The sequence below is a fragment of the Amblyomma americanum genome, chromosome 1 (assembly GCF_052857255.1).
Source record: "Amblyomma americanum isolate KBUSLIRL-KWMA chromosome 1, ASM5285725v1, whole genome shotgun sequence".
NCBI lineage: Eukaryota > Metazoa > Arthropoda > Arachnida > Ixodida > Ixodidae > Amblyomma > Amblyomma americanum.
This window is the reverse complement of record NC_135497.1, coordinates 69,976,172-69,988,111: the sequence shown is the minus strand read 5'-3', so window position 1 is coordinate 69,988,111 and position 11,940 is coordinate 69,976,172. Positions and strand designations below refer to the sequence as shown.

At 46.5% G+C, this 11,940-nt stretch overlaps 1 protein-coding gene across 2 annotated transcripts; it reads left to right on the top strand.

The window, feature by feature from the left end:
* The first annotated feature begins 3,877 nt into the window (after window positions 1–3,877).
* Window positions 3,878–9,235, top strand: MED28 (mediator complex subunit 28). 2 transcript variants are annotated; one of them, XM_077645831.1, is made up of 5 exons: window positions 3,878–3,893; window positions 3,934–4,305; window positions 5,225–5,291; window positions 6,228–6,340; window positions 8,871–9,235. In XM_077645831.1, the coding sequence occupies exons 2-5, from the start codon at window positions 4,258–4,260 to the stop codon at window positions 9,153–9,155; spliced, it is 513 nt and encodes a 170-aa protein (XP_077501957.1). In that variant the 5' UTR covers window positions 3,878–3,893; window positions 3,934–4,257; the 3' UTR covers window positions 9,156–9,235. The 2 variants fall into 2 exon arrangements, with proteins under 2 accessions (XP_077501957.1, XP_077501956.1); XM_077645830.1 differs by lacking the exon at window positions 3,878–3,893 and having other exon boundaries at window positions 3,927–4,305.
* The last annotated feature ends 2,705 nt before the right edge of the window (window positions 9,236–11,940 follow it).

Sequence of the window (11,940 nt, the reverse complement as noted above, 5' to 3'; positions counted from 1 at the left end):
GTCACTGAAGAAAATGGGCCGCACCCAGTAGCCAAACACACTTGCTAATGCGTCAACAGAAACGTAAATTCTGTCAAGGCGAGCATTAGAGGAAAACTGAAAATGAGTGAAATGTATACTGTCGCCTTCTTCCTGCCCCACATCCACAAGACTATATTCAGAAACCAAATCGGTAAGTAATGCAGCACTATGGTCGTATCTCTTACATACCACTGAACGGTCCTCATCCCTACAAACGCAATTAAAATCTCCCAACAATATAATTTTGCGGTCCGTGCACAAATATTCAACTAATGACAGAAAAAAAAGCCTTCTATCGCGCTGCTTTGTGGGGGCATAAACACAAATAATCCGCCACTGTACACCTGAAATAGTGAGATCACAGCATATAAGTCGCCCCTCGTCATCTATGCAATAAGACATGGCTGTCATCTCTAGCGTGTTCGCCAGGAATGGCATACAACCTCCGGATAAGCCTCTCGCGTGGCTAACAATAATGCTGTATTCCGACAAAAAAGGCTCAAGAGCAGCTGCTGTCTCTTCATCAGAGGACAACTTTGTTTCCTGGATAGCGGCTACACACACACTCCATTTCTTTAAGAGATGCCGTACCTGCTGTTGCCTCCTACGATTACGCATACCCCTAACGTTAAGGGTAGCGACTTGATATGCTGCGACGCTCGCCATTTTGGTGCCAGTCTTAACAAACGCCATCCCCTGGAATGTGGTGACCCGCCGCCAAATTGGCGGCCTCTCGGGCAGACATCGCCCTCCTCTTTAACACCACCCTTGCCGTGGCCTCTACACATTGTGCCTTCTGGTCAGCGCCATCGATACACACCTCGTCAGCATCTGCAGGACGTTTCAAAGGTACGGTGCTGTCCATGTCTTCCTCTGAGACAGCCAAGGCCTCGGCCCACGAACCCAAGGGGAGCACATCACTCGCTGCCACACTGACAGCCGACAGAGAACCTGACACGCCAGAGATCGACGCCACACACGTCTCACCGTTACCCTCCAACGACGAAGCAGAATCAGCATCAGAGGAGGATCGGCGAGCATTCACTGGCTGTATCGCCTCGACTGACTCCACAGGAGGCATATCCGGACGTTGACCTGTGGCAACGAGGTGTTCCTGTGCAGCAAGCACAGCAGTCTCTGTAACACTCACGGGGGGGCCCGGGTCCGGCGGTTTTCGTCCTGGAGGCGTGGATGCTAGATGGCCAGTCGCTTCATATTCCGTGTTGTTTTGAGGTGTTGAAGTCTTCTGTTCCCCATCTATTCGATGCTCATGACTTAGTTCTCCGGTCGCGTCCACAACCTCAGACACATCCATAATGTGTTCTGATGCCACGTCATCTTCCCGCGACCACTGGCCTTGACGCAGCCTGTCAGCGTAACTCAAGACACAGTTCTCCGCAGTATGGCCAAAGCGTCGGCACTGAGTGCATCGAGGCGTGCGACACTGGCGCCGGACATGTCCAACCCGGCTACATCGGAGGCACAGTGGAGGTCTCCCTGGGATAAGGACTAATGCCTGCACTCCATAAACATTAAGTGTGTGTGGAATGGTGCTAGCTGACACTCCATCCTTGAGTGTGAGGGAGAGTTCACGGTTCGCCGTTTCCATATGCTCCATCCCTGGGCACCGCCACTTTTCACGCTCCACAGACTGGACCGTGCCATAAGGCTCTAATGCTTCCACAATCCTCCGGTGTTCCATATAGCGGGGAAGCCAAAGGAGCTTAACCTTGACGTTCTTAGTATCCGGGTCAAACACCATGCACCGCAGTCCTTTGACAGGAAACTCCGCTTTGTTAACAAGCTTCTGTTTGGAAGAACTACTCTCGCAGGTAACCATCCACACGTGGCTCATTTGGTATTGACCAATGCACAAAATTTCCCGGAGATCCAATATCTGTGCGAGTGCTTCACGGAAGTCGGGTGCTCGGTACGGGCGACCCTTAAGGTCAGCATGCAGGAAAACGGTATTAAGGACAACTGCGCCACAGGCCCGACTTAGCGGGTCAATACGAGCAATCGATGCAATGACCAACGCCCCTGGTTACTCAGCTGATGCTAGCCTGTGAAAATGAGGCTACTAACGTTTTGCAGTTTTCACTGAAGTAGCTCAGGAAGTGCACAGACGTAGCTGCCAGCCTGCATGCACTGGTAATGAAGAGTGTACTTTGTCCTAGATGAAGCAAAGAAATTGAGCCAAGGTCACAAGTTCGAAGAACCATTCATGTGCGGAAATGGGGCTGTCACGGAACACCCGTTTGCACATCAGCTTTATTTACGCTGTAGAGAGCAGGCCGGAAGACTCTACCCCATCGAATGAGCCACTATATATACTTGGACTCTGTCCGAAGAAGCCTTGGATTTGAAGCATAACATCTGCAGCGATAAGCACTGTCGGTGTCGCGATATGTAGTAACATAACGTGGCCCTGCTATTCAATGAAAATGCTGTTCGGGTGGGCCACTGAGAGCGGTCAATCATGCTTTGATGAGGTCACTAAGCGTAGTGCTAGAAAATCGTCTTTCGGCCTCAAGTACTTTCTTTTTCACCTTTCTTGTTCCGGGGCTTATGCTAACCCTCAGTATTGAATGGCATGCTGCCCGTTTATTTGCCTTAATCTCTTAATTTTACGTTTCATGTGCATTGTTTCCCGGGTAATCCACAGATTGTTCTTTCTTGTGGATTTCCTTAATTATCAAAGAAACAAATGTTATTGTGCAATACATGACATGGGCTTGAAACTGTACCCACAATGCATCAGTACCGGGGCTTCCTTGGATGTATAAATTATAACAATCATTGTATTCATGTGCAAGGTAAGTCACAACAGCCGCATCATTGATTCTGCTGAACGCTGCATATACTTTGTTGGGCCACGCAAATACAACCATCCATCATGCAGTGTAAATACTTATTTTGAGGCATTTCTAGCCACTTCAAGCACTTGTTGCAATATGGATGTTTCGAACATGTTCCTTTTGTTGTAAACCGTCCAAAAGTTACTGGTTATGCATAAGACAAAAGGTCCTAACGGCATAATAGAACGCCGCGCACGTCACGCTTTCAGATTTCGAAATCGAAACTGATGAGCCTCTTTCAGTATTATATGGAAGATTTTACTGCACTTTGATACATTCAAAAACATGTTTTTGTCTTTATAAAGGTAAAAAATTTTGCTCAAAACCCGATAAAAAGATGAAACAACATGATCGGGCGCCGCGCATCACAGACTCTAAGCCATTGAAACCGAAATTGAGTGTCTTCTTTTAGCGCCGCCTAGCGGCCAGTCAGCGCAATGTCAAGGCGATCTAGGGCAATACCTACTGAACTAGAGAACTGCGCATTTCGCACTTCTCCAGCGCGCATGTTCTAGTTCATGCATTTGCCGCTAGAGAACGACAGCTACGGGTGGCTTTGCGCTACAATTAACGTGTTGATCAAGTTGGCGTCATTATTTTACTTCAAGGATGTAAGTGTTTTGTTATTTGTCAACGTTGTGAGTATTCATCATTCATCCATTGCCTAGCAAAGATGCCAGAAAGTCTCACGCCTGGCATGCGCGCAAACTAAATATTCACCTCTAGCATTTGAAGAAATGTCATATTTGCATCGTTCATTACTAGGTTTCATAATAATAAGACATGACAAATGCATAAGGAGGCAGTGAGAGGAGAGAAATCATTTGTCGAAAGCAGACGATGATGATGACAATGACAGACGAACAGGTTTACTAAGCGCCCTAAACGGCCAAAAGGTTAACGAAACTTGGCGCACGCAATCCCATAGCACCCCGCCAAATGTGCAGGTCTCTTGTTCCGTAGGTCTTGATCTAGGGCCTCCCGATCGAGGAGACGCCACCTAGAGACGCTTCAGTACAGTGTACTAGAATATTCTAGTACACTGTAGCTTCAGGCATATCGTTCAGAAGGCATTGCCCCAGCTCGCTTCGGTCCTTCGGCTTCAGCGGTCGCGCGGCTGTGCGACAGTTGTGCTAGGCATATTCTAGGATTGGCTGGTGTGGCTTCTTCGGCGACCCGTCCGATATCCTAGTATACGCTGTACTCGAAAGCCGAGAATTGTGGAAGGTATATATCACTACCATGACAATGTCGTCTGTTGAGCTGTGCGCTGATTCTGGATTCGAAGCGTAGAATCTTCTGCGGGTGTGCTGGTCAAGTTGGCAGCGTTGATACTGAACAACAATTTGTGACTTGCCGGCGGAAGGCAAGGTTGGGTATGGCTTCGTCCAACCACATCGTGGACGACTTTGAGAACTCGTTTCAGGTATGATCTCCGTAATTTCATTGCTTTTCGACTGTTAGAGACCTTCCTCGCGATAAAGTCGCTCTAGCAGGCTCGGTGTCTTTGCGCGGCTAATTCAATATGTTCATGCACGCATGGGTCGCACTTCTTGTTGCTTGCAAACGACGGTTTGTGACAAGCGTCCCTTTAAATGCAGCTCGCCTCTATGAGCGTGGCTGTTAGCACATTACGAAATGTTTATTTCACTACTCAAGCCAATCACCGCGCGCTAGTGTTACAGTGAGCAGGGGCGCTTTGAATAATAATAATAAAAAAAGCTCAGCTTCCGTCATACCATGCAAATGAAGTTGTTTGGCGGTGACTTGGCACAGGCTAAGCTCGTGTGTGTTGTGTTCCGATGCAAGACGTCGAAGGAGGGCACTGAACCGCCACTGCACCGAGCACGAGTTCCTCGGAGCGCAAGTGCTTGTAGCCTAGCGCTCCTTTATGAGCATATAGGCGGGCGCGCTGAAATCGATCTGTGCTCGCCTTTCCGGCTGTTGTCAGAGTAGCTCGGCGAGCGTTTGTCGACGCACGTGCGCTCAATTCGACGAAGCTTTGCTTAAGTGTGGTTGTAGACGTGATTATTTGCCTAGATGACCATCTTTCTTTGCAGCCTTCATATCTGTGTGTGTCTTGCTTTGTTGCGCTCGTATGATTTAGTTGATGCATATGCCAGAAGTTTTAACTGTGAAGCATTGCAGTTGTGAGCACACAACTTTGTTTTTTCATTGATTTATCCTTATGTGTCATTGGTTGTGATGTCTTCGAAGACGAGTTGAAATTTTTGTGCGTTGCTGTTATTAGTGGAGAAAATCACTAGCAAGCATAGAAGGAAGAGGGAGTGTGGGAGGAGGAAAGGTGTTCATGTTCAAGTCACTAACAAACCTTTCAATTTCAGGCATGTTTGGCTGCAGTCACCAATCCGGACTATTTTTACGTTCGCGACTCGGAAGAGGTAAAGACAGGTATGTCAGTTGCCGAGAAATATTTATTTTCATTATTAGTGGCTTTTGTGAGCAGCTTGCAATTTTAAGATGTCTGCTGCAAAGAAATTTCAACACGCTCACTTTCAACATCGCAACATCCACTCAAAGACAGAATTGCAAATCATTGCATAGGTGCTTCTGGTCTGCAGACACTCCAGGGCAACTGGAAGGCACGTTGCTGTTCATGACTTCCTTGTTGCACTTGCAGCATTGTAGCTCACTGCATACTGCTGCAGTTTCATGATTTTGTGCATAAAGAAAAAAAAATCATAAGGAATACTTGCAACAGATGTTAACTGCTGGAGTTTTGTTTTGGTGTTTCCTGGCACTGGTATTCAATTGTTTTAGACTTTTTGTTACATTTAGCTGTGTTCACGGGCAGCAGTTGTTCTTAGGGGTTTGCTCGTAAAACAATAATGAAGGAAAGGATGGGTGCCCGCCATGGGAGCTGCTGTATATTTACTCAAGCACCTGCTCTGCAGCCTGTGTAAATGAAAGGGCAGCGCGGAAGACAAGGAGGTCAGGCTGCAGTTACTAATTGCAAGTCCTGCAGCACTGACAGGTGTACATATATCTTTTTTTCTCGTCTTGCAGTAGATATTTTAGGTCAGTGTGGCCTGTAAGTTCAGTGTGAATGCAGGAGCAGGTGTGCAGGCGTAAGGGGGAAGGGAGGTGACCATCCCCCGTAAGCAAGACATCTTCCATGGAAACAACTGTACTCCTCACCCCCTCCTTACTTTTTTTGTTTCGTGTGCGAAGAATTTTTAAAAATATATTACATAAATACAAATAGCTCCCTTTCCCCTCCCAGCCATTCTATTCATAGGTTGCCTATAAATGCACTCTTGTGTACATGTGTGTGTTATGTGTGAAGATCTGACCATGTAAATTTATTCTTGGTTCATTCGCTCTTAGGAGTGGAGCAGACAGTACAACGGTTTCTGGATGTTGCAAAACAGATGGAGAGTTTCTTCCTCCAAAAGAGGCTGGTGCTGTCGGCACAGAAGTCGGAGCAAATTGTCGTGGAGGCAAGTCTTTCTTACAAAACCATAATGGGTCACAGTGTCTTGCAGGAATTTTTCTGTGCACTCGGCTGTTGTCAGCAATGCTTACAGCTTGGTAACGGTCCAACTATTTATTGCAGCAGGAGTCTAAACTGAGTATAACAATGATCTTGATATAAAAACTTCTGATTACCCATAATGTTTCTTCGCTGTCGGGATGGTTTTGCAAAGGAATTGTTTGATTTATGGGGGTTTGACGTCCCAAAGCAACTCAGGCTATGAGGGATGCCATGGTGAAGGGCTCCGGAAATTTTGGCCACTTGGGGTTCTTTAAAGGGGCTCTGAAATGCCTTCCGAGGAGAGCACATTGACTCACTTAATCACTGCACTGTGTTGCCATGAAAACCGGAGCCAAATATACTCTTCTGCACGCAGCAGACGACCCACAATCGCACGTCAAAGTTGGCGAGCCCTTCCCGGCGACTTTTTCATGCTCGTAGCCTCCTCCGTCTCCCGCATCTGCGTAGACAAGGTGAGAGGTGGCCATTGGTTAGATTCTTTCATACGTCAGGCAGCTACCGTGGCCGCGGCCAATAAGCGGCTTATCTCCGGCGGGTCGGGAAGCTCCGCTCCTAGAGGGGGGTCGGCGAAGAAGCGCCTACCTTCCAGCGTGCAAAAAGTGACGAGAGGATAGGGAAAGGCGCGAAGAAGCTGAAATTCAAATTTTAACTACAGATAACTCAGCTTCTACAAAGCGCATTTAAAAAATCCTTGCTGGATACTATTCGTGAAGCGGCGTGCTTCAATATCCCAGGCATGCCGCAACTTTTTTAGAGCCCCCTTCACAGCCCCTTTAACAAGCACTGACATCGCACAATACACGGGCCTCTAGAATTTCGCCTCCATCGAAATTCGGCTGCCGTGGCCAGGATCGAACCCACGTCTTTCGGGCCAGCAGCCGAGTGCCATAACCACTCAGCCACCGCGGCGGCTTTTTGCAAAGAAATGGTGCAGGCTGTGTGTCAAATGGGATTAAAGACTGTTAGTTATTTAGGTGTTAGCTCTAAAATAATTGTGCTACTTTTGGGCAGGTATTGCAAGACTTTCAAGGCACAACTTTGAATTAGTTGTCTTTATTGTTGCTGTGCATGCCTTTGGTGTGTCTTGGTGGTTCTGGTGCATCATTGGCTTGGGGCTTTGAGAACAAAATGATTGGTTGCAACTGTTTTACTTAATGGATATTTGCTGTTGAGGCATTTCTTACATTTACTTAACGTAAAAAAGCACTTCTTAGACAATTTGCAGAGGCTTCTTTCTACTCCTGCATGATTTGGCAGAGAACCCGGAACAATAAGCCCATGTGTCTGTATGTATGGTGGTTTTCGTTGTCCTTTTGTGTTCTTATGAGCATTGCTGTCATGGTTTGTAAATGTATTGTTAAAGCTGGTTCACTCTGAGTGCTTATTGTGAAGTAGCGTTCAAAGATTACTGCAGTTGTAAATATGCACACTATAAGATGAGCAGTGCACTTTCCGTTAGGTGCTTTAAAATTTGTTAGCTATTATACGTGAGAAAAAGGGCGAGTTTTGTTTTCGCATAGTGCAGTGAACTGCTACTCTGCTGCTATCTCTGCATCGCACGAGAATTATTCACTGCCAGATGTCAAATTTCAGGTTTTCAGCATACTATAGTTGAAAGTACACTTTTTACAAAAGCTACATACACTGGAGCATGTGCAGCAATCAAAATGTTTTACTGCAGAGCACCTGCCATGGTTATGGTTTTTGGCTGCTGAACCCAAGGTTGTGGGATAGAATTAGTGCCATAGCCGCTGCGTTTCAATGCACGTGAAATGTCGTCTGATGTCAGTGCATGCTAAAGAACTCGAGGGGATCCAGAATAGTCTGGAGCCCTTCACTATGGCATCTCTCATATTCATCTCTCATAGTCCAGGTGTAGCTTTCAGCTCTAGAACCGCACATACCTATGTACCTCAGAGCATAATGTTTTCCTTGGTGTTTTTTGAGATCTGATTTAAAAATAGTAATCCCCCTAGCCCAGGCACTATCAGTGAGCGTTGATGTCCCAAGTCACGGTTTTTCGAGCTCACTAGCAGCTTGCTGCAGTAAAACTACTTTTCAATCTCTCCATTAATTATTTCAGTAAAGTTCATAGAAGTCTGTTGAGGCCTAGAGTACCATTGACACATGTAATGTAAGGATGGGATCCTTTGACAGAAAACCCACTAGCTTGAAACTAGTACCTCTTGGTTGCACCCGGCTGCTCTTTACCCTGCTGTAGCACCCTGCTGTAGTGCCCTGTCGTAGTACCCTGCTGTAGCATAGTAATGCAATAAACTTTTATTTCTTTTCTTTTGTGACCTTGACAGCAAGGAAAATTAATTTTTTTTTTTTTTGCTGTTCTAGAAAACTTTTTCTTCCGAGCCACTCTTAGCCCTAGAATAGGGCATTGGTGAAGGGTTGGTGGCGCTATTCCATGCCAAGTAGTGTCTCTAATAACTGAAGGTAACCTGTCTGGTACTCCTCTTCTGCAGGACAACACAGAGCTTAAGAATGAGTTGGCTCGCAAAGAGCAGCTGCTGCAGAAGTATAACGAGAAGATCCTTTACTGGCAGAGCCTGTTGAATGATACAAGCAACACACCAGGACAGCAGCCTCAGCCACAGCAACAAGCCCCGCCTGGAAGCACGCCACAAGGCATGCCCACTCAGGGCCAGCAGTCTATGCCAATGGGCGGCTCAGCACAGGGCCTTCCAGGTCCACTTGCCTACCTGGAGCGGACTACATCCAATATCGGGATGCCAGATCCCAGGCGGTGAGGGTTGGAGGTGCCTTGAAGTGATTGGAATTAGAATGCTGGCGCAAGAAGGTGTGCATAAAGAACATTTCGGCCAAATTGACTGTGACTGTTTGTGAAGCAGCGACTCACAGTCGGGTATAATAAAATTTGGAGGGTACAATTATAGGGAATTCATTGTGGCCACAACAGTCTATAGTCGGGTACAACTTAAGAAGGCAGCGGCATTTGCCCCTCAAAGGCGGATGCACACGAGCCTCCGCCAATAGGCGCGCACTTCAGGTGACGTCATGAGCCGGACGGCCGGTGACCCCGCCGACGGAGAACATGCCTAACATGTCCGCCCTCGCTTCGAACTGGGCCGAGTCGCGTCGGCTGTGTGCGTCTCCCTTCGTCAGAGTGAATTCGAATTGTTTGTGGGCGTCTGTCATGCCGGAAATATTATTGCAAGCTTACGATGCACAACTTGTGCCGCGTGCGTTTGTTCCGAGCCGTGAGGCGACGAAAAAAGGTTACAGCGAACATCGGTGACTGCGCTGCGCTTCGTCTGGAAACAGGATCCCGCAGCGGCACACCGCTGCAAGCAAACATCATGCGTGATTGTTCTATGGTGTTTTGTTTTGCTCCTAAGTGAAGTTACGACGAGGAGAATTTGCCAAAGTCTGGTACCTACTGTGAGCGGCAGGTGTGATAGTGTACTGTGCCCCTGCGTTTCACGTCCGACGTGGCGAAGTGATGGAGCAAAACCATTCTCAGGATAAATGAGAAAGCGTGCGCGGATGAAACCAACCTACGAGTTCCTCAACTGAAAAGATTTGCGGAAGCAACCTCCAACGCAAAGATTTGTTGCTGCCAGCTCAGCGCGCAAACGATCGATCGTTGGCAGCAGTATGATAAGATAGCCGAGCGTCTAGCAGGGCGTCATTCGATTGTTGTGTAGCACCGTCGATTGATCACTTTCCACCAGTGCTAACAATCAGTGACTGACACGCGCTGCTTGAGCGAATGTCATTGGATTATTAACGGCCAGGCGTGTGGGAGCAGTGTTTGTTTCCTTAATGTCAGCCTTAGTACTAATATAAAATTATGACCGATACACTGGTGCCTTTACAAGGGAGCTTGGCATGAATTCGCGTCTCTGTATGGCTTAGAATTCTTCACTCACTGCACGCGCCAGCTGTAGAATGCCTGCTGTGACACAATCGCTCATCAGTTGTGCTGCCAGCGCTCGACTTGCTTTCCCACAACACAGCTTTGCGCTACTTTTCGATTGTTATGATATGTTGCTACTAAAACAATTCCAAGACAGTGAAGGCAACAGAGCCATTATGTACATCAAATAAAACTACGACAAAGTAGGCACAGCTGCTTGTGAACTGGCTCCTAATGCCTCTACTCGCGTCTACATTAAATGTGTGTGCATGTTTTCTTGCGTGTTTGTTTATATTTGTTATTTTCCCCTTTTTTGCATTTTAAATCTTAGTTTTCGTGCTAGCGTTTGTGTGCATGTGTGTGAATATGTGAGTGCTTCTGTGCGTGTATGTGTTTATTATTCCTTTTTGTGTCCTTTTATTTTTGTGTTTGTTCTTGTAAGCATGCTGCATCCACCTCTTCCTTTACAATTTCATTAACTCGTCTCATTCAAAGCACCAAGTCCTGTGAATAGCAGGGCTGGCCTCTTCGATGTCATTAAATCCTTACATTCTTGTCTACCTTGCCTCCTCAGTCTGCCATCTTGCTGTGTTTTCTCCTACTATTCTGACCTTGCTTCTTGTGCTGTTGTCGCAACGTGATTAACCAGCTTGCACTAAAGAAACTTCTATCAGCTGTGACGACAGAAACATTGACCGATACAGAGTGTTAAAAGCATCACGTGGCTTGCGCAATAACTTCGTATCTTACCCCTGTTAATGTGTTTATGCATCAGTGCATACAGCAGCTCGCCAGGAGTGCACATGAAAGGGTGCCATATTGTGCAACAGCATCTTGCGATGTTGTTGCATTCAGTCTTAATATATGGTTTCGCTGCCCATCACATGTGGGGGGGTACACATAACATTGTGCAGTGGATTATCATTTCCTGTCTTGACGCTTTCATCTTTACAAATGCAGTTTTCTAGTGAATGGAGTCCAGCAAAGCAGTGCTGTGAGAGCTTTTTCAGCTTTCACCATTTATCACCTCACCTCGCCCACTGACTGGAAAAAAGCCAAAGTCATCCCTGTCTTCAAAACGGGTAACAAAAACTCTCCTGATAACTATCGGCCTATTTCGTTAACATGCATATGCTGTAAATTACTTAAGCATATTATCGCTTCTCACATTTACAACCATCTGGAACGAAATGACTTCTTCTTTTCAAATCAGCATGGTTTTAGGAAAGGCTACTCATGTGATACCCAGATATTTGAATTTACTACTGACCTGCATTTCAACATGGATGATAACCAGCAAACAGATTGCATTTTTTTAGGTTTCTCAAAAGCATTTGACAGAGTTGCACATGGCCGGCTTTTTACAAAATTATCTACCCTTTCCCTTGATTCCCTCACATTATCTTGGCTTCGAAACTTGCTCTCATTACGTCAGCAATTCACAGTTGTCAACGGCTCTTCCTCATCCCTATGTGACGTAACCTCAGGCGTACCACAGGGAAGCGTACTTGGACCCTTACTTTTTCTAATCTACATTAACGACCTTCCCACTAACATTTCATCCCGTTTACGCCTTTTCGCAGACAACTGTGTTGTTTACCGTAAGATCGCTTCTGAGACTGACCACCTGACCCTTCAAAATGACCTTGACACTA